The sequence below is a fragment of the Vulpes vulpes genome, chromosome 16 (genome assembly GCF_048418805.1).
Source record: "Vulpes vulpes isolate BD-2025 chromosome 16, VulVul3, whole genome shotgun sequence".
Lineage (NCBI taxonomy): Eukaryota > Metazoa > Chordata > Mammalia > Carnivora > Canidae > Vulpes > Vulpes vulpes.
Genome location: NC_132795.1, coordinates 16098022 through 16124556, shown reverse-complemented (window position 1 = coordinate 16124556; position 26535 = coordinate 16098022). Strand labels below are relative to the sequence as shown.

General features: G+C 44.6%; 1 protein-coding gene across 4 annotated transcripts in view; it reads left to right on the top strand.

The window, feature by feature from the left end:
- The first annotated feature begins 18233 nt into the window (after positions 1–18233).
- ZDBF2 (zinc finger DBF-type containing 2) overlaps positions 18234–26535 on the top strand; it is a 28038-nt gene continuing 19736 nt past the window's right edge. Inside the window, exons 1-4 of one of the 4 annotated variants that reach the window (XM_072742472.1) lie at positions 18234–18294; positions 23326–23378; positions 24358–24435; positions 26185–26289. In XM_072742472.1, coding sequence (XP_072598573.1) covers positions 26230–26289 — 60 coding nt within the window. In that variant the 5' untranslated portion in view covers positions 18234–18294; positions 23326–23378; positions 24358–24435; positions 26185–26229. Of the gene's footprint in view, positions 18295–18617; positions 18746–19122; positions 19421–19678; positions 19865–23325; positions 23379–24357; positions 24436–26184; positions 26290–26535 lie in introns of those variants that run through there. The other 3 variants (XM_072742470.1, XM_072742471.1, XM_072742473.1) reach the window with 3 other exon arrangements.

The window sequence follows — 26535 nt, the reverse complement described above, 5'->3', positions numbered from 1 at the left end:
GTGGCTCAGTGGTTGAGCATCTGCCTTCGGCTCAGGTCACGATCCTGGGGTCCTGGGATCAGGTCCCGCATTGGGCACCCGGCTGGGAGCCTGCTTCTCCCTCTGCCTGTGTCTCTGCCTCCCTTTCACAAATAAATGAAATATTTAAAAATAAAAAAAGTTTGATATAGTGTCATAGGTCAAATTTTCAAAATTTATAAGGACATTATTTGTATATAGCTTTTGTAATAAATATAATAATTGATTTCACATTGACTACTATAATTTTTTAATTGCTGTGTTGGAAATTGTTACAAACTCAGCAGCTAAAGGAATATTCTTTTTAGTTCATGTTCTGTAGCCACAATGGCAGGCTGTATTTAGAGCTGAGCCCATCTGTCCCTTAATCATAAATCACAGTGACAGAGGTCCCTATATCTATTGCTGAGGTCCCTTATAAAGCCTGTCTCTCCATTTGAACAAGTGTCAGTTACTGTCTGTCATTAAGTGGCACTGTATGTGACAGTGTACCGCTGCTTTGCACACAGCACCAACCTCTGCATTGTGCACAACATTGGGGAGGGGGACCCTGCATCTCACTCTATTGGGGAGTCCCACCTGCGCGACCCTTAGCACCTCGTGCACCCTACAGCAACTCTACCTCCGCCTCTTCCGAGACAATTTTTTTGGTTTGACATACCTTAGTCAGCATCCCGAACTTTTCCTAGGCTCATCTGTGCACATCTTTGTAAAATCCAGATTTAAGAAGACTCCTGCTGGGTCAGCTTTGACCAGAACCCCCACCTTCCACATCTGATCACCCCATCCTATTTCGGGCAAGAATCCTGCTTGGTGGCTGTAACCAGAATCCCCCTTCGTTTCCTCTTAGTATTTTCGACCCCCCTCAGTAACCCTGCTCCTTAGCCAGGACTCCCACTTGGTGGGGCTATAGTTGGGGTGGAGGGCGCCCCCCTCAAGTGACTGCCACTCAGGGGACCCCGGTATCTATTGCCAGGATCCTTGCATGCCCGCCTTACCATCCTAAGAAGCATCATGGAATATTCTTCTTCTTGCGGTGGCTCACCATGGACAACAGGAAGCAGGGAGGGCGCCCCCCCCCCACGCCGTCCTCATTCCCATTAGCCTCCTAGGCGGCCCCTTGTGGCTCACACTTGGCCGTGTTTGGGCCTCGTGTGGGGGCCACACGGGGCTCAGCGGGGCTTGGCGCTATTCACAGCACTATGTGAGGCAGTGTAGGGGGACCCCACTCTCCTAGCTCCCCAGTTTTAGCCTGGGAATCCTGGCCACACTGGACGCTAGACAACACGGTGCAGTAGCTCTCATGCAGAAGGGAGCCACAGCAGCGCTGCCCTTAGGGGTGGCCTCTGCTGTGGGGTCCCCTGTGTGAGCCCCAGCACTCCCGGGGTGGGCGTCCTTGGCTCTGTGGGTTGATCCCCATGCCTGCAGGCAGTTGTCCTTCATACACAGCCTGCTATTGTTTTAAGCAGAAAGAGAGAGGAACACAACAGGAAAAAATTGCCCCAAAGGTAGACGTCTATGTTATGCTCATGGTCCCCTAAAATAAGGGAGGCGGCAGGGCTGGCAGGGCATTTCTATGACAAGAGTTGTAATACCACCTCTTGCGTTTCTGATTTTATTAACTGGAGTCCTCCCTCTTTCTGTTTGGTTAGTGTAACTAAAATATGACAATTTTGTTTGTCTGTAGACCGCTCAGGGAGCACCGATTTTAGGCTGAGAAATCTTGGCCGTATTGGACAAAAACAACAGAATGCAGTAGCATTCAGGCAGCAAGCATGCCAACGAGCACGGTGCACTTGGGTGGTTGCTATGTCTGCTGGGTCTGCTTGATGAGCTGGAGCAGTCCAAGGGTTTATCATCCTCTTCTTGTGAATCAATCCTGCTGGCTGCACCAGTTGTTCTAATAATCTACCCTGGATCTGTGTTGTTGTTGTTGTTGTTGTTGTTTTTTGAGAAATTCCCTACTGTTTTCTATTTGCATGGGTAAAGCATTTGGGTGCACTATTTACTTTCACACCCATAGCTCTCATGTCCCAACTTCTCCATCTCCCCCTACTCCTGCCCTGCAACAAATTATCATTTTCTTTTCCTTTGATAATGGCCATTAGATACACATGAGGCATCATATCATTGTGCTTGTGATGTAAAAAATCATATTTTTTTCCTTTTTGGAGAAATGTCTATTGAATCCTGTGCCCTGATGTTAATAAGGTTATTTGTTTTATTCTTGTTGATTTGTAGAAGTTCCTGCAATATGCTGGGATAGAAATGTCCTGATCAGTGTATGCTTTGCAATTATTTTGTCTCTTTTTGTAAGTTGCCTTTTACTCTCTGGATTTCTGCACTGAGTTGTAGAAGTTTTAAAGTTTAGTGTAGTCCTATAGATCAATTTTTCAAATATTTATAAGGACTATATATTTCTATATTGTACACAATAAATATAATAATTGATTCACATTGATTACTGTATTAGTTTTCTTCTGCTGTGTGACAAATTGCCGCAATCTCAGCTGCTAAAGGAAACTCATTCATTAGTTCCAATTCTGTGGTTACAAATGCCGAGACTGTATTTTGACCTGAGCACAGTCACAAATCCCAGGGGCAGAGGTCCCTATATGCATTGCTAAGGTCCAAATAAGACCTTGTTATGGTCTTAACAAATGTCATTACATTTTTTTCTTTCCGTTGTTCTATTGTTCTATGCCTGATACTATACACTGTTGCTCTACTACTCTGAAACGGGCTCCTGACCTGGCATTACAGGGGGCGCCTTCCCTGGCTCCCTCCCTCAGCACGTACTGTCCCCTCCTGGGTACCACATCTAGGGTTGGTGGGTGGCACCACATCCGGATGGTTCTCCTTACCGCACCGCAGCCCTGTCCCAGGGTAGTCTTGGTGACAAAGGTTCTTTATCTCACTACACTTTATTCACATTCCTAAAATTTCAACTAGGGTCCGTGTGTGCACTTTTTGTGTAAATATGAGGGAGCCCTGCTAATTTATTTTCACCAAAATGTCCATTACTGGGCACCCTGAGTATGCAATCAAAATTCTCCTGCCTCCACATCTCCCAGGTGATGTTCGGTCCCCCCTTCTGTGTTCTGTAGGCTCATGTTAAGTGGGTTTAGCCCGAGTGCTTTTCACTCTGATGTTTCCTCTTAGAACTATCCATGCAGGGGATCCCTGGGTGGCGCAGCGGTTTAGCGCCTGCCTTTGGCCCAGGGCGCAATCCTGGAGACCCAGGATCGAATCCCACGTCGGGCTCCTGGTGCATGGAGCCTGCTTCTCCCTCTGCCTGTGTCTCTGCCTCTCTCTCTCTCTGTGTGACTATCATAAATAAATAAAAATAAATAAATAAAAAGAAGTATCCATGCAGAGTCCCACGGGCTCTGTGTCTACAGTGCACACTTGCCACGCTGCCTTTGGATTGGGTCCCAGGCTGTCCCGCACCATGAGGTCCCAGTTGGAAGGGTCCCTATAACTAATGCTGAGGTCCCGAAGAAAGTCTGCATTCTCATGTTGAACAAGCATCACGGGATCCTCCTTTCCTTTCCTGGAACAGGGGCAGCGCGATGCTCTGCAGCGGGAGGGAGCCGTGTGACACCGCATCCCCCAGCTGCCTGTGGCTCCGTGAGCAGCGGGGTGCACAGCACAGCACGCGCGCCCCTAAGTGGTTCCTGAGGCGGCATCGTACCTCGGTCCGCAAGTCAAGAGCCTACCTCGGGACGTCCCGCAGCTGTTCCCTTGCACGTACCTTGCACCACTTGCCAGGCCTTTCGGGTGCAGTATGAATGCGTCATATCTTGTTCCTCATGGTAGGTCAGGCCCCTGAACCTTCTCTTAGGTTCTCTGTGCACCCCCTTGTCAGATTCAGTTTTAGCTCTTACCTTGCTAAATCTATTTCCCTAGCAACTCAGCCTCCACTTCTGATCACTTGCATATCTGATGGGTTTTGTCATCCTCAGCATCTGCCACGGATGTCTGATCACCTCGACCTGTCTTCTTCAAGAATCCTAAAAGACGACTTATCCGGGACCCTCTTTATCCTCAACATTTCCTCATAGGATTTCCAATCGATCCACCTTCTCCATCCTGCTCCTTGGCTACAATCGCACATTTGCTCTTGCTGTATTCAGAGTTGAGTCCTGCCTCCCCGCCAGTGTAAAGTCCAATTGCAGGGGTCCGTATACCTCTTGCATTGCTTCTGAGTGAAAGCTAAATTACCATCTTTAACAAATGGCATAAAAAAAATGGCATTGAATTAACTTTCCCTTGTGGCGGGGCCTGGGTGGCTCAGTCAGTTGCATGTCTACCTTCAGCCTAGGTTGTGATCCCAGGGTCCTGGGATGGAGCCCTGCATTGAGCTCTCTGCTCAGTGCGGAGCCTGCTTCTTCCTCTCCCTTTGCTACTCCCCCCAGCTTGTGCTCTCTTACTCTGTCAAATAAATAAATAAAATCTTTTTTTAAAAAAAGAATTAACTTTCCCCTTAACTGTGGCACCCTGTGAGAAACCATACCAAGGTATCACCAGACGTTGGCGCCGTTCTCAGTATTGGCAAACCTACCAGTAGCATCATACTTTATACAAGTGAGTCATACAGGTTTGTCTCTCTTGTGACTGTGTTATTTTGCTGAGCATAATGTCCTTGATGTACATTCATGCCAGAGTATGTGAAAAGATTTTTTTCCCTAAGTCTGCATAGTTTCGCATTGATCCATTTTCCTTCTCCATTCACCTAGTGATTGACAGTTGGGATAGCTCCATCTCTTGGCAACTGTGAACAATGTTGCGATGAATGTGGGAGTCCACATATGTTTCAGACACTGCATTTAGGAGTTCTGGATAATAGTATAAATGTGATTCCTGGGTCTTGTGATCTTCTCTTTTTCCATATTTTGAGTAATTTCTATACTATTTTCTAATAGGGAGGGGCACACAGTTCACATTCACACCAATGGTGCTTTTTTTTTTTAAATAAAGATTTTATTTATTTATTTAACAGAGAGCAAGAGAGCACAAGCAAGGGGAGCAGCAGAGGGAGAGGGAGAAGCAGGCTTCCTGCAGAACGGGGGAGCCCAATGTGGGGCTCAATCCAGGGACTCCGGGATCATGACCTGAGCTGAAGGCAGATGCTTAACTGACTGAGCCACCCAGGCTCCCCACCAACAGTGTCTTTTGTTCCTAGCTCTCAATTCCACTTCCCCAACAATTGTCTTCGTAGTAGTTGTTGTTGTTCTTTAGATAGTGGCCATCCTGACACTATGAGCTAATATATCATTGTGTTTTTCATATGCATTTCCCTGATGATTAGTGATGTTTGGCTTCTTTTCATATGCTTGTTGGCAATTTGTATACCTTCTTTGGAGAAATGTCTATTGAATCTTCTGCCCATATTCTATTTTATTTTTTAAGATTTTATTTATTTGAAGGCAGCCCGGGTGGCTCAGCGGTTTAGCGCCGGGTGTGATCTGGAGACCCCGGATCGAGTCCCGTGTCGGGCTCCCTGCATGGAGCCTGCTCCTCTCCCTCTGTCTGTGTCTCTGCCTCTCTCTCTCTTTCATGAATAAATAAATAAAATATTTTTTAAAATAAGATTTTATTTATTTGAGAAGAGAGAGAGAGATAGCGAGAGAGAGCATGAGCGGGGAGGAGAGGGAAAAGCATGCTCCCCGTGAGCAGGGAGCCTGACACAGGGCTCCATCCCAGGACCCTGGGATCATGACCTGAGCTGAAGGCAGACGCTTAACTGCTTAACTGACTGAGCCACCCAGGTGCCCCTCTTCTGCTCATATTTTTATGGGGCTATTTGTTTTGATCTTGTTGACTCATAGAATTTCCTGATATATGCTGAATAAGAAACTATAAGATATATGATTTGCAATTATGTTCTTCTTTTCTGATTATTCCAACATTTTTAAATACACTCTCTATGTCTAACTTGGGACTTGAACTCACGATGGCATGATCAAGAATCGCATCTTGCACCAATTGAACCAGCCAGGCACCCCCCTCTCCTCTTTTGGTGATCTTTTACTCTGTTGATTCCTGCACTGAAGGGTAAGAGTTTTATTTATTTTTTATTTTTTAATTTTTAAAATTTATTTATGATAGTCACACACACACACACACACACACACACACACACACACACACAGAGGCAAAGACATAGGCAGAGGGAGAAGCAGGCTCCATGCACCGGGAGCCCGACGTGGGATTCGATCCCGGTCTCCAGGATCGCGCCCTGGGCCAAAGGCAGGCGCCAAACCGCTGCGCCACCCAGGGATCCCAGGGTAAGAGTTTTAAAGTTTGATATAGTCTCGTAGGTCAAATTTTCAAAATTTATAAGGACAGTATTTGTGTATTGCTTGTGTAATAAATATAATAATTGATTTCATATTGACTACCACTTAAAAAAAGATTTTATTTATTTATTTATTTATTTGAGAGAGAGAGAGTGAGTGGGGAGGGGACAGAGGTAGAGGGAGAAGCAGGCTCCCTGCTAACTGGCGAATCCGAGGCAGGTCTCAATCCTAGGATCCCAAGATCATGACATGAGCTGAAAGCAGGCACTTAACCGACTGAGTCACCCAGATGCCACTACCAATTTTTTTTATCAGTGTTAGAAATTGCCACAAACTCAGCAGCTAGAGGACTATCATTTTTAGTTCATGTGCCGTAGTCACGAATGTTAGGTTGTATTTGGCTTGAGCCAGTCTGTCCCCCCAGTCGTGAATCACAATGACAGAGGTCTCTATACCTAATGCTGAGGTCCCTAATAAACCCTGTCTCACTATCTGAATGAGTGTCAGTGACTATTTGTTTTCCGTAAAGAGGCACTGTATGCAACAGTGTATCGCTGCTTGTGCACAGCACCCGCCCCTACATTATGCACCACAGTATGGGGGGACCCTGTGCCGCACTCCATGTGGGGTCCTACCTGCACGGTAACCTTTAGCACCTGGGCGCACCATACCTACTCCTTTTTTAAATTAATTAATTAATTTATTTATTTATTTATTCATGATAGACACACAGAGAGAGGCAGAGACAGAAGCAGGCTCCATGCAGGGAGCCCGATGTGGGACTCGATCCCAGGACTCCAGGCTCATGCCTGGACCGAAGGCAGGTGCCAAACCGCTGAGTCACCCAGGGATCCCCCATACCGTACTCCTTATCTCCACCTCCTCTGTGACAAAATATTTTGATTTGCCATACCTTAGTCAGTCTCCTGAACTTTCTCCTGGGCTCATCTGTCCATGTCCTTGTGAAATCCAGTTTTTTAAAAAAGATGTATGTATTTGTTAGAAAGTACACCTGCACAGGCAAATAGAAGGGAGGGGCAGAGGGAGAGGATCTTTCAAGCAGTCTCCTCGCTGAGCACAGAGGGGTGGCTCACCTCCACCATCCCTTAGATCAGGACCTGAGCAGAACCAAGACTTGGAGGCTCAACCAACTGAAAAATCCAAAATTCCATTTTTAGAAGAATCCTACTGGGTCAGCTTTGACCAGACCCCCACCTTCCACATCTGATCACCCCGTCCTATTTCGGGCAAGAATCCTGCTTGATGGCTGTAATCAGATCCCCCCTCATTTCCTCTTAGTATTTTCGATCCCCCTCAGTAACCCTGCTCCTTAGCAGGACTCCCACTTGGTGGGGCTATAGTTGGGGTGGAGGGCGCCCCCGCAAGTGACTGCCACTCGGAGGGCCTCGGTATCTATTGCCAGGATCCTTGCATGCCCGCCTTACCATCCTAAGAAGCATCATGGAATATTCTTCTTTCTTGCGGTGGCTCACCATGGACAACAGGAAGCAGGGAGGGCGCCCCCCATGGCGTCCTCATTCCCATTAGCCTCCTAGGTGGCCCCTTGTGGCTCGCACTTGGCTGTGTTTGGGCCCCGTGTGGGGGCCACGCGGGGCTCAGCGGGGCTTGGCGCTATTCACAGCACTGTGTGAGGCAGTGTAGGGGGACCCCACTCTCCTAGCTCCCCAATTTTAGCCTGGGAATCGTGGCCACACTGGACGCTAGACAACACGGTGCAGTAGCTCTCATGCAGAAGGGAGCCACAGCAGCGCTGCCCTTAGGGGGTGGCCTCTGCTGTGGGGTCCCCTGTGTGAGCCCCAGCACTCCCGGGGTGTGGGTCCTTGGCTCTGTGGGTTGATCCCCATGCCTGCAGGCAGTTGTCCAACATATGGGGCCTACAAATGTTTTAGGCAGAGAGAGAGAGGAGCAGAGACGGGGAAAAAGATTGCCCCGAAGAACGAAGTCAGGGGTATGCTTGAGGTCCCCTAAAATAGGAGAGGTGCTGGGCTGGCGGGGTGCTAGCCCCCAAGGTCAGCAGGCAGAGGGGGAGAGGGCACTGTGGGGCTAGAGCCCGTCTGGAGGATTTGTTGGGGATGAGTGAATAATGCAAAGAGATGCACAAACATATGATCTAACTGTTTCTTCTAGGCTGTTCTCTTTACTGGTGGGAAATTGCTGTAGTGTCTTCTCGTGCTTTGTACTCCTATGGTAGGAGCTGAAATGTCTCCTCTTTCATTCTTGATTGTACTGATTGGAGTCCTCCCTCTTTTTGTCATGGTCAATCTAATTAAAACTTGTCATTGGCAGCCCGGGTGGCTCAGCGGTTTAGCGCCGCCTTCAGCCCAGGGTGTGATCCTGGAGACCCGGAATCGAGTCCCACGTCCGGCTCCCTGCAGGGAGCCTGCTTCTCCCTCTGCCTGTGTCTGCCTCTCTCTCTGTGTCTCTCATGAATGAAAAAATAAAAATCCTTTAAAAAAACTTGCCGTATTTATCTTTATAAAAAGAGAACCTTTATTCATCGATCTTTTCTTTTGTCTTTCCACTGTGTATTTCTTGATTTCTGTCGACTTTATTATTTTCTACCTACCTGATAATTTTTGGTGATATAGGTAGTTCTGTCTTTTGTTCCCTGTGGTTCAAGTTAGATTGTTTTATGACCTCTTTCTTCATTCTTAGTGTAATTTTTCAATAAAACATTACTCTGAGAATGGCTTTTGCTTTATCTTATAAACTTTGTTGTGTTTTTAGTTTTGTTTCTTTTAAGGTACTTTTTGATTTCCGTTTTGATTTCCTCTTTGCTGGGTTGTTCTGGTGCTGTGGTTTAATTCTACAAGTTTGTGAATTTTCCAAAATTCTCCTGACAATGAATTTTACATTCCTCCCACTGTGGTCAGGAAAAAAGAACATGATATGTTTCTGGACCTGACACTCTCGTCTACTGGGTACTCTTGGAGGCATTCTGTGTGGCGTGGCAGAAGACACTCTGTTGCAGAGGCTTCGTGAGCTGTTCTGCAAGTGACTCTCGACATGATAGCTCAGGGAACACTCAGCTCCTTGAGCTCTCCAATTTTATGTTGGGAAATCATGGCAATACCTGATAAAAGAACACAGTTCAATAGCCATCAAGCAGTAAGCATGTCAACAACCAAAGGTGCCCTTTAAGCAGTGAGCCTGGCTGCTGATTTTAGTTGGTCAGCCCAAGCAATTCAAGGAGATATCGTCTCTTTCTGGTGCGAAACGATGCTGCTGCCTGCACCAATTGTTCTAATCGTGTTCCCTGGACTTGTTTTGAGGAGAAATCATAAGAGATACGGACATGAAAGTGGTTGCCATGAATGAAAATATTTTCATTATACTCACGGTCCCTTAGAAACAGATGGCAGGCCTGCTAGAAAGGCCACTGGGGAAGGAGTTTGCATGATTAGCAGAGAGGGGGTAGGGAGATTGCAGGCGGGAGCCTTAATGGAGATTTTCTCGGCACGGAAGTCTAAGCAAGGTAAGCAAGGCGTAGAGACTGTAATTGGAAAGTTTGAATAGTTTCTGTGCACTCTGGGCTATAGGATGGTCTCCAGTTGTCTGGTACTTTGCCCAGTAGTGATTAGGGTAGGGAATTGAGTCCTGGGCTGTGGAGGTCCAATGAATGGATCCAGGTTGGGGGTATGGACTCAGGGATTGGTTCGCTTGCATATCAAAGCTTTGCTAGTAGGCAAGTTGTTTGTTATCTCTTGGAATGAGTTAATCCTGGGTGGGTGGTTTCCCTGGGTCAATGCCTCCAAATTCCACAGCGAATTTATGTGGAGAACACGTAAATAAGAGAATATAGTTAATGCTATTGGCCCTGTGGTGCTTGGGCATCTCAAAGTGCTTTGGTGGAATTATGGGAGATTTGTTAGCCCTAGTAGACGTGCGGGATTAATATCTTCTATAGATCTGCTGGGCAACGTTGTGCTCAGAGACAATAATACTATATTTTACACTAACAATCTGTTAAGAGGGTAGATCTCATGTTAAATATTCTTACCACGATAAAATAAAATATATGTGTATAATAGTAGGGAACTACATTATTGCAATATTTTAAGAGGCAAACAAGGAGGAAATTGCTCACTAACATTCTTATTAGTAAAATTAGCCTAATCTTAAGCTGGTTCCTAGCCATCCATGAAAATAATTACAGATTTGCAAAATACAGGACGAAAAATCTTGACCTATGTTTTAGAGGTGCGATGCCTCAAAATCTTGGGCAAAATTAGATAAAATCTTTGACATTCGTTGATAATTCTGTGTGATTTGATTTTGTCTGTTGATAGAAGTGACCCTGGTCGAAAAGCCTAAAACTCCCAAGTATATGACCTATTCCACATACTGGGCAATGACAATAGGGTCATGTCAACGCCTTTGCCAAAGTGAGGTTGAAGAGAATGGTGCTTGAGACTGATAGTCACAGGAAGCCCCATTGAATGGGAATCCAATTTTTGTAGGGCAACACCAGGTACAGGCGACATGGCCTTAGGCAAAACTAGGATCCCAAACATGATTTTTTGTGGGTTGTATGAAGGCCAAACAGCTCGCCCACCGGGAGAGAGCAACAACTGTCAGTAACGTTTAGCAGTGAAGGTTGGTATAAGTCCTATCCAGAGGATCCCCTAATTAGACTAGGTTTTTGAAACCTGCTTTGAGATTTCAAAAACTCACAAGTTTGGTATAATGGGAGTGTTGAAGTGAGTTGGACTATGTCTTGGCTGGTAAACTTTCAGCGGTAGGGGAACTCAGAGCCATGCCAGTAAGAGATGAATATAGCGGGAGGATTGTAGTAGGTATATGAAGGGCAGACCCCACAACTGCAGGCATTTAAGTTCTGTGCTGCCATTTCTGAGAGTTGACTGTAAATATTGCCAGTATCAGAACGACTTTGGGGAGGACAGATTGCTTGGCCTTTGGCTATAAATGTGTGGGAGGTAAGGTTGATAGAATGAGTGGTTGGTGGAAGCTCTGAAAAATCTTGTGATGAAGTAGATTTAGAAGGCTGGGTTGGTGAGGTGAAGGGGTGTGATGAGGCATGAATGGTAGCGGTCAGGAGCTATCAGGAATCAGCAGAGATTTGTAGCACTACGCGGAGAAAGGGCCAATCTTGTAAATGGAAAATTAAGCACGCCCGTGTAGTAGGATTACAGGGTGTATCTCAAGTGATAGCCCTGAAGATATATTGTTTATGATCTCATGTGCATGTGTTTTTGTGTGTGTGCTTCACCTCTCTCCGCGAATGTCAACCTTGTGCTTCTCTGTCTAAACAGATCCTGCCTATCTCTCCAGGCCAAGCTCAACTTTGTGCTCAATCATCGTACTGGAGGGTGAATTTTGAGAGATATCGTTAAAATACGGGTTTATGGTCTTGTTGTTTATCTTAATGACAAGCACAGTTTTGCAATCATGGGGCTTGTTACTTCCAGTTTGAAGGCAGGATAGGATGCAGAAGGGTCCTTTGTGAAGCGAATTGCCAGCTCCTGGAAATAGACATTCGGTGGGTGATACTGTTGTAAACGATCCCGGAGAAGTTCAGGGTCAGGAGTCCAGGAGGATGGCCTAAGTGTGGAACGATGCGACTGGGCTGAGGCCAAGGGATAATTTTGAATAAGAGCTCGAGCAGGAGGTGAGGTCACTTTGAGATGTGGACTCATGTGCCGGCAGGGGCGATGGCTCCTGCAGTGAGGTCCTCTCCAGCGGGAGCCAAAATTCTTTCCAGAAGTCAGTAAGTCCTCTGTAGCTTGGCTCATCTATTTTGATGCCAGGAAGCCACGCGGGGCCGTCAGGTGGTGGACAGTCTGTCTGTTGTCAGGCCTGGGGTGGTTTAAACTAAAAATGTTTAGGCGGACCCAGGTTCAGATGGCAAGGGGCCCCTCAGATTTTGAAGAAAAAAATAACTTCAGTTTTGACTCCAGTTTGCTTCTCACTGTATAGTCACCCAGAGGGGATCCTGAAGTCCATCTAGTAGCAGACAGTGTAGACCGTGTTTCTGAGGCTATCAGACTTCCCCCATACACCTTTTCCACGTCCTTGGGGCGGGCTCCTGTTCCAGAGTCCATTAGCAAAACTTTATTTCTCTCTTGTCTAATGTCTTTTAGTTTGAATTTTAATCTAGCTACTATTTTAAGCGGGAAAAATTCAGAAGAGTCATAAACCACAACATGATAAGTACACGGTGACAAATGTTTCTCTCCCCACCCTCATCCTCCTCATTTCTCGCCACCTGATTTTTGCCATAAGTGATTTTATTATTTCCTGAGTTTCATCTCAGAGTTTCTTAGTGGAAATATAATTACAAATTTATATTCGAAGTTCTCCCTTTCTTACACAAAAATTTATTATACTTTGCTGTTTTCACCTAGTATTTCCGGAGCTCTAAGTAATTGAGTGTCATCAATTAATTTTTAAAAACAAGATTTATGGTATTTGTTTTAGGCTCTAAATTCGTCCTTATAGCAACTATATTTAAATTGAATAATTTTATGTTGTTGCAAGTCGATCAATGAAAATAATTGGGAGGTGTTTTTTTTTTTTAATTTTAGATTTTACTTATTTATTTGAGAGAGAGAGAGAGCACAAACAGGGGGAGAGACAGAGGGAGAGGAGAAGCAGAGAGCCCCAGATGGGGCTCAGTCCCGGACCCAGGGATCATGACCCGAGTCCAAGACAGGCGCCTAACCACCAGAACCACCCAGGTGCCCCAACAACTGGGACTTTAAATAGAGGGAAAGTCTCAAGAAAATAGTTCTCATATTGATAACTTTGTCATATAAAAGACAATAGTAATTTTTTAAAAAAATTTCAAGCTCCAGAGGACATAACTTTGAAATGAATTTTGAATTAAAGGAAGGAACAGGGATGCCTGGATAGCTCAGTGATTGAGCATCTGTCTTCAGCTCAGGTTGTGATCCCAGAGTCCTGGGATGGAGTCCCACGTCAGGCTCCCTGCAAGGAGCCTGCTTCTCCCTCTGCCTGTGTCTCTGCCTCTCTCTCTATCTCTCATGAATAAATAAATCAATAAAATCTTAAAAAAAACAAAAACAAAACCAAGGGTACCTGGGTTGCTCAGCGGTTGAGTATCTGCCTTAGGCTCAGAGCATGAGATCCCAGGATTGGGGATCGATGAGTCCCGCATCGGGCATTGGGCTCCCTGTGAGGAGCCTGCTCCTTCCTCCGCCTATGTCTCTCCCTCTCTCTCTGTGTCTGTCTCTCATGAATAAATAAATAAATAAATCTTTTTAAAAAAATAAATAAATCTTTAAAAAAAGAAAAAAGGAAGGAACAAATGTGTGATTAGTAACGTTTTCAGTTCTGATTATCCCTAGAAGTTAAAGGCACTATCTTTCAGGATTATGAATTGTGCTCTGGTAGCAGGACAAAAACAAAAACAAAAAGAATAAAGAAGAAATATGTGAATAGAAATGAAAGAGGGGAAGGAGTGAAAGGAAAAAAGGGAAAGAGCAGAATATGAATTAGTAAAGGGGGACGCCTGGGTGGCTCAGTGGTTGAGCGCCTGCCTTTGGCCCAGGGTGTGATCCTGGAGTCCAGGGATCGAGTCCCACGTCAGGCTCCCTGCGTGGACCCTGCTTCTCCCTCTGCCTGTGTCTCTGCCTCTCTGTGTCTCTCATGAATAAATAAATAAAATCTTAAAAAAAAGAATTAGTAAAGAATTTTTAAAAAGATTCATTTATTTATTCATGAGAGATAGAGAGAGAGGCAGAAACATAGGCAGAGGGAGATGCAGGCTCCCTGCAGGGAGCCCAATGTGGGACTGGATATGGGACCCCAGGGATCAGCCCTGAGCCAAAGGCAGATGCTTAACTGCTGAACCCCCCAGGCATCCCAGGAATTGGTAAAGAATTATTAGAAAAAAACTATGTCAGTGGCACCTGAGTGGCTCGGTCAGTTGAGTGGCTGACTCTTGACTTCAGCTCAGGTCATGATCCTGTGGTCGTGAGATCGTGCCCCCTCGGTGGGCTCTGTGCTTGACATGGAGTCAGCTTCACATTCTCTCTCCCTCCAGCTCACATGTGTGCTCTCTCTTTGTCTCTCAAATGAATAAATAAAGTATTTTAAAAATAAAATAAAGAAAAAACCACAATGTCAAACTCTGCCCTATTGATGTCTTTCTATAACGATGTATTACAGATGTATGCTTAGAAGTAAAAGTGGGAAGGAGTTGGTTTGACTACGTTGAACCAAGAATAGAACGAGAAGGGACGCCTGGGGGGGCTCAGCGGTTGAGCACCTGCCTTTGGCTCAGGGTCCCAGGATCAGTCCCACATCGGGCTCCCTGCATGGAGCCTGCTTCCCCCTCTGCCTGTGTCCCTGCCTCCCTCTGTGTGTCTCTCATGAATAAATAAATAAAATCTTTAAAAAAGAGAATAGAATGGGAAGAGTACAGCAAAGAAGTTAAACCTCACTGTGCATAATTTTAAGTTGCACGGGGTGGGGGGGGGGCATGAGGATATTAGAGTCGCCGTCGCCTGTCCTGCTGTCACTCCTTTGCCACATCTACTTCCGACAGACAGACGCAACTATTAAACATTTTTAAAATTATCTTTCATCCTGGTGGATCATCTGTATGTTTAGTTAAAAACAGACATCTGTTGGGAGGCCTGGGCGGTGCAGTTGGTTTGGCACCTGGCTCTTGCAGGTCCTGATCTCAGGGTCGGGAGACTGAGCCCTGGGTCGGGCTTGTGCATGGAGTTCGCCGTGGTTCTCTCTTCCTCTCCTCTGCCCCTCCTGCTTGCACTCTCTCTCTTTCTAAATACATAAAGAAATCTCTTTTAAAAAATAGGCGCATATTGCTTGGTACTTGGTAGTGCTTTGCCGACTTTAGCCATTATTAAATTCTTGTGTGATGGGTGAGGATTAAACTCTTCTGCACGATGTCTCCCGCCCTCTTCTCCCCACCCCGGGATCCACAGCCGTGCTCTGTGTCCACCATGCAGCTCTGCAGCGCTAAGCTACACACTTGAACTTGCATTCCTTTTTCAAGAGCCTCTTTGTTCCGACTACCCTCCTGCCCTCTATCCTTTGAATGAAATTTTTGTCAAAGGTGGAGACACTCTTACAGGGAAGAATCAAGAACAAGACAAAGTGAATAGAGATATTTTGTGATCATTCTTATTAATTTCTAAATTATGATTTGGATGGGGCATGTGAATGAATGCTTTTCTATAAAAGATGCCATTATACTGTTTATACACTCTTTATAAAAAAGCCAGGCTATGGGGCACCTTAGTTGATAGAGTATGAGACTCTTGATCTCAGGTCATGAGGAGTAGCCCTGCAGCCTACTTAAAACAAAACCAAACTAAAATTCCCAGGCTAATGATGGGTAAAAGCTTTATAATGGTATCACCTATGAATAGATAGATGTGCACTACGAGAAATTTGGGGACAAATAAATCAAACTCTAAACTGACAGGATTTAAATTCTTTTATGATTCAGGAATGAGATCTAGGTTTTCCCTTTTTCCCTAAGACATTAGCCTAATGTTAGCTCAAACAGCTTGAAACATAGGCAGTATTGGAATGATTTCTGGACATAAAATAGGTTTTATTCTTCTTTTGAAGAAAGAATTGAAGTAACATGTCTATGGGATCCCTTTTCTCCCTGGAGAAAGAATGAGGTACATGCAAACCCAACCTTGATTTTTAGTGTCCTTTAAATAAATATTTGCTGATCGGGTTTAGATCTTTAATGGGTTAATAAAAGAGTGTGAGGAACTGAAAAAAGTTTAAAGCTTAACCTTATAGATAATTAAGCTCTGCCGGAAAAGTACCCATTGCCAGTAGCCAGAAATCCAGTCTGGAAGGACTTCTAAACTGATGTAGGATGACACTTCCTTGAGTTTTATGATAGTATCATGCTGAAAAAAAAAATGCCGTCAACTAAACTAAAGCACGTTGATTTTTTATAATTTAGTATTTTTATTTCCTATGTAATGAAATATAGTGAAATGACCCTTTCCGACTTAGATTTGGTATGTGTCAATGTTGTGCATGCGTATAAAGGGAAATGTATGTAAGATTGGTTAAAGGATTTCAAAAACTTCTTTACATTCGGAACCCAATTTTTCTAAATCACTTTTTGAATCAGTTGGTGATGGCGCTGGTTGTCCATATGGTATTGTCTGCGGTGCCACCAGAAGTGTTGGTGATGCATCAAGTCTTAAAAAGAGTTGCTCTACTATTGAATCTAGTCCCCCCCACCCCCACCCCCCCCAAGTAGGGGATCCTATTCCTCAGGTTTCCATGCTGGTGTTTTCTGATCTAACTAGAAGAGGTCAATGGGTGGTTTCCCAGTAACATACAGGACTCATTTTTCTCCTTCCATGATTTTTTTCACCAAAACTTAGAGAGGTTGTAATTTACAAACCATGCGATCAGAAATAATACCTAAGTCATTTCACTTTTTTGGAATGTGTGTGTGTGTGTGTGTGTGTGTGTGTGCACGCACACGACTGCATTAGGTTTAACTGTTCAGATGTAGGTTTCTAAACTGCACTGAGAACTAATGTACTTGGTGAGTAATTTAGGGTTCTCAGAAGTCTAAGCTCTTTTGGCCAGTCCCATCTCTCTCTTTTTTATGTGCTGAAGGAAATCTCTTTTTGGCCCTAGGAAAATCTCTTCTTTTTTCCTAGGAAAAGCTCCCTTCAAGTTGAAGAGACTCAACTTGGATATGAGACTTGGAGACTTGGAGACTCACAGGATATGTCTGTTAATATCCTCCTTTTAGGGTTGTGGGTTTTCTTAAACAATGCACTTGATTCAGTGGAAATAAGGACAATGTGAGAAGCTAGATCCGAGTCTCTGTCTGCGGAGGTGATGACAACGAGGTTAAAACAGCCACCTGGCCAATAATATTAAGAGATCAGTTTCGAAAATGCACCCTGATTTCTGAGACGTGAAAGTGTGAAAAATGTGTGTCTTCGCATCTGTGAAATACATTATGTCATGGTGGCTGGGCTAATGTATAATGGTTTTTCTTTCACCATTTCTCTCATCATAACGGGATGTTTGGAAAGAGCTTGTCTTAGAAGAAATCAGTACCTTTTTTTTTTTTTTTTTTGGTGCGTTAAAAAGAAAAATCCAAATAGGATTACACACCAAATAGATGCAATAGCCCAGGTTCAAAATCGGAGAAAGATGGACTGGGTGAGGCAAGAGGGGAGGGATACACAAAGAATGGAACTATGGATGCAAAAGCAATGGAGAATTATTATTATTATTATTGTTATTATTATTATTTTAGCAATGGAGAATTTAAAAAAAAAAGTCCCTAAGCTTATCTGAAAAATGTAACGATAATTACAACAGCCAAAGAACTAGGCAGCTCGTTGTAAGAGGTTATTTATTTATTTATTTATTTATTTATTTATTTATTTATTTATTTATAACCTGAAACAGCGGCTCTCCCTTCGGGGCTCTCTCCCTTTCAGGGGTGATGATTCTCCTTGTCGCAGACTCTCGGGACCACTGGGCCTGGTGGGCGAGGCGGGCCTGGGCCCCCCGCGCCGGGAGCCGGTTTTGCAGGGCGCCGGGCTCGCAGCGGGGGTACCGGGGGCCCTGCGCTGGCCGCGTCGGGGCCCGGCTCACGTTCGTAACCCTCTGGGGTGCGGGGGAGCGGCCTGCGGGCCGAGCCCCGCCGAGCCCCCGCTGCCTCCTTTGTCCAAGGGGCGCGACGGGCTCCCCGGCGGGGTGGTCCCACGGGCCGGCCCGCGCACGCCTCGCACGGACGCCCCCCGCCGGCCGCGGCGCCGCGCGAAGTAGGCGCTCACTAAAGCGCAGCTTTTGTTCGCCGCCGCCGGCTCTTCCCGGCCCGGTGCCGCGGCGGGCGGCGGGCGGGGGGCGGGGGGCGGGTCTCGGGGCCTCGGACGCAGGCGCTGGGGCGGCCCCGCGTCCCGGGTCGGCCGAGCCGCGTCCTCCCGCGCCGGCGCAGGTTGGCTCCGACCCGCTCCCGAGCGGGGCCGCGACCCCGAGGAGGCGCGCGCCGGGACCTCGCGGGGGGCGGGGGCGGGGGCGGGGGCGGGCGCCCGGGCGGGGGCGGGGCGGGGGCGGGGCGCGGCTCTGCGTCACCGGGGCCCGGTTCGCACCTTCGCTGACGTCAGAGGCGAGCGGGCTGCAGCGCTACGTTCCCGGTGGATGTCTACGTGGGCTGAGTCGTGACTCGGGCCCGCGGCTGGCGGCTGGCGGCTGGCGCTCGCGCTGCGCTTCCCCTCTGGCGCCGGCGGGAGAGGCCGGGGGCTCCACCGTCGGGCTCCGCGGGCGGCCCCCGGGGGGACGGGGGGGGGGGTCCGGGCCCCGCCATGGAGCCGGAATAGGAAGGGAGCGCGCCCAGCGGTGCTCGCCGGCGCCCGGGCCCGGAAGGAATCCGGGCGGCCTCCGCGGAGGTGAGCCCGCGCCGCAGGGCCCCGGGGGGCGGCGGGGGGCGGGGGGGCGGGGGGCGCGGCCGGGGCGGCGCCCGCGGGCTCGGGGCGCGCGGCCGGGGGTGGGGCCTGCTCGCCCTGCGCCCCGGGCGCCGCCGTCCTCGGCTCCCGCTGCCCGGCCGGCCGGACGGCTCGCCCCGCGCCCGCCCCGCCTCGCGGGTCCCCGGCGGCTCCTCGGCTGCGCGCCCCCGGCTGCACCGGCCGGGATCGAGGTGGCTGGGGCGGGGGCGGGGGCGGGGGCGGGGGGCGGCGGGGCGGGCGGGGCGCGGGGGCTGCCGGCCGAGGTCCGAGGTTGCGGGGGCACCTGTGGGGCCGAGACCCGCAGCCACCTGTCCCCGGATCCCCTCCCCCCGGTGCCCGGCGCTGGGTCCGGCGGTGCCCAGACCTGGACCTTCATCAGTCCCTGGCGATCGGAGTACACTGGGGACGCGTTCGATTGTGTGTGTGTGTGTGTCTGAGCGATCGTTCCACTATCGTCGTGCAACAGTTGTGTGAATCTGGGCAGATTACGCCGTCGTCACTGCGTGCTCCGGAGAAGGCCCTTTGCAGCTTCTAACGTTATCCGCCGCGATGGTTTTGGGCAGCGCGGGGAAGAAATGCATAACGAGGGGAGATGCTGGCTCTCAAGGAACTAAAACGGTTTTGCTTCTTTTTGTTTGTTTGTGTTTTACCCCCAGAATGGAATTGCATTTAATTTGCTTTACAGCAATTATACACTCTCGGGGGTGGGGGTGGGGGGTCAAAGCATAAGCCCACTGGAAAAGCCCATAGCAATTCCATCCTCAAGGGAGTCGGTAGAACAGTTTGGGGTACGTAAACGCATATTCGTGTTACATAAAGGGGCTCCTAGTGTAATCTGCCTTTTTTTGCTGAATGCGTTGTGGCTTTTTTCTGTAGCAGTGCATCAGCGTCCTTCCACTGCCTTGTTAACTTGCACTGATTTGGACCCAAAGCTGGAAGACAGGAATTTTCTTCTTCTCCCTGCACCTTGGCCAGTGGCCAACCTTAGTAGAACTCGTTAGAGATTTGATAAAGTATCACCGCAATGGTCAAGATATTGGATAGAAAAAAGCTGAATTCAGGGTAACAGCCATCTTTTATAAAATACTGTCTGTACTGCTTAATAATGTGAGGCAGAGCTTTTTCAGATTGCAGTTTTCACCCATCGGTGAATTGTGAAATTAATCTTGTGGGTCGTAATTAGCCCTTGAAATTAACGAAGTAAGATAGCATAGAAAATACCAGAATGCATTACATGTAAGGAGGGTATCTTGTAAGCTTTGTTTTAACTGCGTGTGTGTGGGCTGGTGTGTGTATGGGGTGCATGCATGTGAGGGTGCGGGCCTGTGTCACTGCGTGTGTGTGTGTGTGTGTGTGTGTGTGTGCTGGGTTGTGATATAAAATGTATTGCTTCCTCTGTGCCATGCTAATTAAGTTTGAAAGTCACTAATCCAAGGTACTGTCAGCACTCATCTCGGAATGGGAGCAATGATGTAATTAAGCTAAACGTTAGCTTTACCCTTTTCTTTGGAATATGTGACAGTGTTTATTGCAGCAAATTAGATTCCTAATTATTTGTTTTCACGTAATATTAAAACAATCAATTAGCATTCTTGAAAATACAGAGAGGAAGCGTTTTATGGAAGTTAAGAGGTTAAGAGCATAAACTGCTCAGATTGACCTAGGGTCAAATCCCAGCTACACTGGTTATTGGTGTGTGACCTGCAACAGGAGACTGCTTGTCTCTAAACCTCAGTTTCCTGATTTGTAGAGTGGGAGTTACGGGGGCACCAATTTCGTAAGGCTGTTTGCTGTTCAGATGGGATAATGCATATATGAAACTGTTGACATGGTGCCTAGCCCAGATTAAGTATTCACTGAAAGTTAGACATTATTATTTTATTAAGACTGAATGGAGGTGTCCAGGATAATGCATGTCACCAGATGCATAAAATGGATAATCCAAACAAGTTGGAGGTTGAATATGAATTAATGTTGTAAGGAGAGGGACAGTGAATTAAAATGAATGGTCTTTTTATTTCATTTGGCTATTGTTTTGTGCTCCCTCCCCAGTTGTTTTCCTATTTCTAGACAGGTAATTTAGATGATCTTATTCAGTAAACCAAAGGCCTTTCTATTGTGTTTTTAAATTTAATATTAAGTTGCTGTCTCTCTTGTTAGGCGGTTGAAAATATTTCCCGTAGGGATTCTGGATTTTGTTAGCTCTTATTTCAAAATACTGCAGTCAGCGTGGGAGACACACACTACAACTCTGAACTCATTTCAGTTAGTGTGTTTATCTCTGCAGTGGGTGCAGATTTCAGGTGTGCAAGAAATAGTCCAAAGAAAAAAATAAATGCAATTTTGAGACATTTGTGTTGAAGTCCCCTCAGGCAGTTCAGAGGTCTTTGTTCACGGCCCCAGATCACTTTATGCAGTTTCAAGTGTTTCATAAACCAATGAAATAGAATGTGAGCATTGTCTTTTTAGGATAGCATGATTATTTTTATGAAAAATTAATTGAATACTTTGCACTCAAAAAACCCCCACACCATCGCAAGCGTATTTAATTGCGTGTGACAACTGTAAAAGGTTGGGGGAAATCTTAAATGTTAGCCCTAATGCTGGTTTTAGAAATATCTTTAAGTTCTTGTTCCGTTTTAGAGGAATCAAAGTGAAAGCTCGATGGTAAATTATGATGTGGTTTATGAAAATATGAAAAAATATGACTTCAAACTCTGTCCTATCCACAAAAAAACCTCAGTGAAACAACAAAAAACCTTAAACTTGACCTGAAATCAAACATATATACGTTTGTATATCTTAGGTTAGACAAAATATTGATTATGTGTGTATGTATTTTTAAAATCCTCTTAGTGACGAATTTTTAAATAGTTAACTCACCGACTACTGGGTCTTATCTTGTCAGATAAGAGGGCTTTTGTTTTACACAGGTAAAATACTATGCAATCATTAAAGATTTTGTTTTAGAATTATATATAATATCATATAGAGGTGCTCATTGTATATGGTTAAGTGAAAGAGGAGGCTATAGAATAGACTGTATAGTACCATTCCATTTTTGTAAAAACATGTTTAGAACAAAGAATATATGATAAATATTAATGGTGGGTGGTAGGATTATGACTGATTTTTATGCTCTTTATTTTTATAATTGTACCATAATAAAAATTTTCATAATGAAAATAAAAGTAATTTTTTAAAGAAAAAAAATGAATGTGTGTTTTCCTAATTTGCAAGCATAAATGAGACTAAGTCTTTGCTCTGAGGGATACTGATCCTTTGAATTTGGATGTTTTTGATATTAACTAATTCTCCAATATTCTAGGAAACGGTGCTGAATATTTGAACTTACCCTGTGAAAAGCTCCTTTGAATAGGGAAGAACCATTGTCCCAGAATTTTCTTAAATTCTGTTCTAGAATTTTCTTAAAGCTCTCTGCATTTACTGCTTTCCCAAAATATATCCACACTGCCTAAATATGTAGTCTAAATTCTTAAGTTTTCTTTTAAATAGAATCATGTTGAAACTGAATCGACTTTCTTGCTTTATTGCCCTTTAAATTTTTAAATAAAATCTTAGCTCCAGCTGAACTTGTCAATTTACTATCTCTAAATGTGCCTTCTCTTTCTTGCTTTTGTGCTTTTGCTTCTTTGTTGCTTGGAATATCTTTTCCTAATCTTTAAGTAAATCCTACCCATTTTCCAATGTACGGTTAGAAAACCATAGCCACTGTGACATTCTGGCACTTATTATTTGTGCATTTCTCAGATACCACCTGGTATTTTCGCATTCATTTCCTAATGCCATTTTAAACTTCTTGAGAGCAAGAAAGCTTGTCTACTGCTATCCTTTAACGCTTCTAACATGGAACTCTGCACAGGGTAGGCGCTAAATATTTCTTTGATAATACAAGGCTGTCACTGGCTCTTTTAAATCCAAGTGTTGGAATTTTTTGTTAGCCAATTATTCTGGGTGAGGGGTCAACACACTGCCAACAACAATGTGGAAAAATTAAAAAATGCATAATTTGGGTTAATTGTCAATTGATGGAAATGATAAAGCATTGACAGTGTCTTTCACTGAAATTAACGTAAGAGCTGAGTTGTCTGGTTAATCCAGGACCTAAAGTTAATTTCATGTAAATATTTCTTTCAAACATTTCCATGAACATTTCTCCTATGGGGTTAAGCATCTTTGTTCTTAATCTTACCAGAGACCCAGTTTATTCTTTTGCAGCTGCTTGTTCCTGGAACCCAGAGATGTGAAATATTTGTTGGTGGGTTATATGGGTGGGCCGTTACAATTACTCTGCTCCGGAGCATTTTAGGAGTGCATGTGGGATTCAGTGAGTCATAGTACGTAAAGTGCTTTGTGTTCAAGAGTTAATCTTTCTATTCCTCTCATTGAAACAAAATTGTATTATTTTTCAAATTTATCTATGACTGGGGGTATTTACTTGACCAATGGTAGATACTTAGGGGCTTATCTTTTTTTTTTTTTCAAATTGCTTTAATTTACAGATGTTTGCCAGGACTAATACGGCTGATGTAATACCTGTCCTTTCCTGCTCAAGGTAGGTGATTTGTTACTTTATCAAGATATCAGGTACCAGTAGAATTCAGAATTGGTATTCGGTCATGAAAGATAATATAACCCCAGACTCCAAAGAAATGATCCCTTTAATAAGTGAGAATTTTATTAGTACGTAAAAAATGACGACTTATGTAATTGCTTCAGCCTGTCTCAGAATCACCTTAGAGCATTTTAAATATGCATAGTGTGCATGTGCCTGGCTCCCTGCCAGGCGATTTTGATTCCCGTAGGTTTCTCAGGTGGGGTTCCTAGCATGCGAAGTTTTAAGAATGCCCATCAGGTGCTTCTGAGTCATTGTAGCTCATTGTCATAGTGGCATGTATGTGACACAAGATGATAGAAATGTCGTAGAAATGTCAGATAATAATACCATGGGAATTGAAGGCTGTAAGTACTGAAGATCAAGAAAATAATTTAAAGGAGTTTAATTTTGTGTATGTATGATAGTAGACTCATACTTTAATTTTGCCTTTCATTTAATGATGGTTTTGTTTGTTTACAGAAGGGAGACTTTCTTGCTTGCTTGCTGGTTTTTTTTTGTTTGTTTGTTTTGTTTTAGATTTTTTTAAAAAATGTATTCATTTGACAGAGAAAGCACAGGCAGGGGGAACGGGAGAAGCAGGCTCCTGGCTGAGCAGGGAGCTCAGTGTGGGGCTCAATCCCAGCACCCTGGGATCATGACCCGAGCTGAAGGCAGATGCTTAAGTGACAGAGCCATCTAGGCGCCCCTTAGTGATTGTTTCAAATATATTTTGAATAAAGCACTAAAAAGCTTGTCACTTTACGATTTACAAAGTGCAGGTTTAAGTGCTAGGGTTCTCTCAGCCTGAAAATTGCCGTATCTATAAATACAACTTAAAGCTTGCTTCATTTTGTTGCTTCAGGCTAATACATGAAGTAAATAATGGGGAAAACACCAGATTTTAAGTAAGTCATTTATTATATATTTTCTATTTTAGAGGCTGGTTTAATTGATTTATTTTCCCCGTAAGTGTGGAAGTCAGAAAGTCAAAGTTTCTCATAATAGGAAGTAACAGGTAAGTGAATGTTATGATAGCATTTTGATTTAATAGAGCTCTTCTGTTTTCATTGACTTCAAGGCTGTGATTTCATTTTTAAAGGTTGATATTAATGAGTAGCCTTTCTGTGTTGGAGGATCACCTTATCAGAAATACTCAACACTTTATAGGATTATTCTGTTATGTATTCTCCAATAGACAAGAATGTTTAAAATAATTAGAATTAACACTTGATGAAATTATTATTTAGAATTCAGTTTTCAATTTAACAAAACACAGCCAAGAAACCTGAAATTGTGTTAATTTATTATTTAAGATAATAATTGTAAATGCTTTGTGTCAGTGAATGAATTGGCTATGTATCAGAATTACTTGGGGAATTAAAAAAAATTCTAAATTCTAGGCTCTGTCTCAGTCCTACTAAATCAGAATTTGGGGGGATGATTTTGATATTAAGCCTTGCTTGTGAACCACTGCAATATGTAATGTTGAAGGATTATAGTTTTAAGGGTGTAGAAATTTGGAAACCTTTTTCTTTGTGAGAAATCTCATTTCACCATTTGGAAAAAATCTCATATGTAGTTTGATCTATGTGGTTGTCAGAAGAGAAGTGTCTTGTGTTTCAGTCATAAATTAATTGTTATTTTGCTTTTCAGACTCTGTCAGAGAAATTATTTAAAAATCTACCCCTTAAAAAAGAAAAACCTACCCCTTTGTGGCTTAAGCAGAAAACACGTGGTATTTTTATTCTTGTGACAGAATTAGACGTTAGGTGTAACACTGAGAGTTCACATGATGTGGGATTTTGTGTAGGAACATAATGGGAAAAATTAATGAGCCTCATTTGCAAATAGTAAATATACTATAATAACAACTTAGAGGTAGGATTTGTCTTTACAAATTGAGTACTGAACCACTTCCTAATAAATCTCACAAGTTATCAGAAAATTGATAAAAAATTTGGTCCAGGCTCCCAATATTGACAACAGACTGTTCATGTAGAAGATGCACAGCTCTCTTGGGGCACGTGGGTGTTTTAGGTCATGATCCCTAGGATCGAGCCCCACATTGGGCTCCCTGCTCAGTGGGGAGTGTACTTCTCCCTCCCTCTGCAGCTCCCCCTGCTCATACTCGCTCTCTCTCAAATAAATAAAATATTTTTTTTAAAAAAGATTTTATTTATTCATGAGAGACAGAGAGAGAGAGAAAGAGAGAGAGAGAGAGGCAGAGACACAGACAGAGGGAGAAGCAGACTCCACGCAGGGAGCCCAATGTGGGACTTGATCCCCGTCTCCAGGATCATGCCCCAGGCTAAAGGCAGTGCTAAATCACTGAGCCACCCGGGCTGCCCAAAATATTTTTCTTTTAAATATTTTATTTATTTATAGGAGAGAGAGAGATAGCAGGTGAGAACCAGAGCAGCGGGGACGAAGGAGAAGTAGGCTCCCCATGAAGCAGGAAGCCTGATGCAGGGCTGGGGCTGGATCTCAGGATTCCAGGATCATGATCTGAGCCAAAGGCAGATGCTCAAACAACCAGGGCACCCAGGCATCCCTAAAATCTTAAAAAAAAAAGATGCACAGCTCTCCTATGTATTCCGGGGTCACTGATCGATTCGGTAGCTCATGGCAGCCTTATCTAATTTCATAATTATTAGAAATCAGAGTGGGTCGGACTCAAGAATGAATTTCTGTTCTCTGATATTATCAAAGCTCTTTTCCTCATGGTAGTAAGGAATTACTGTTTTTGCCATTTTCTTTTTTTCAGTTTGAGTATTCCAGGACAGTAGCCGCTTGACTTCAATTATTCAACATGCAGAGCAGACAAGGATACTGCAGCTATTGCTGTGTGCGCTACAATAACCTGGAACAGGTGAGAGGGTCCTGTAAATGTGCTTATACCTCAGGAGACCTAGTCCTGACTTTCTCTTATATCTTATTATATTCATTTATTCACCCATTGAACAGATCATATTGTGAGTCTTCTAGTTGGTAGATACTGTTTAAGCTCCTCAGGTTATGACTATCAACAAATCCAGGTCTCTGTCCTTCATGAAGCTTTCTTTGTACTGTGGTAAGACAGAAAATAGTACATATTTCGTACAGAATGTGTCAGATT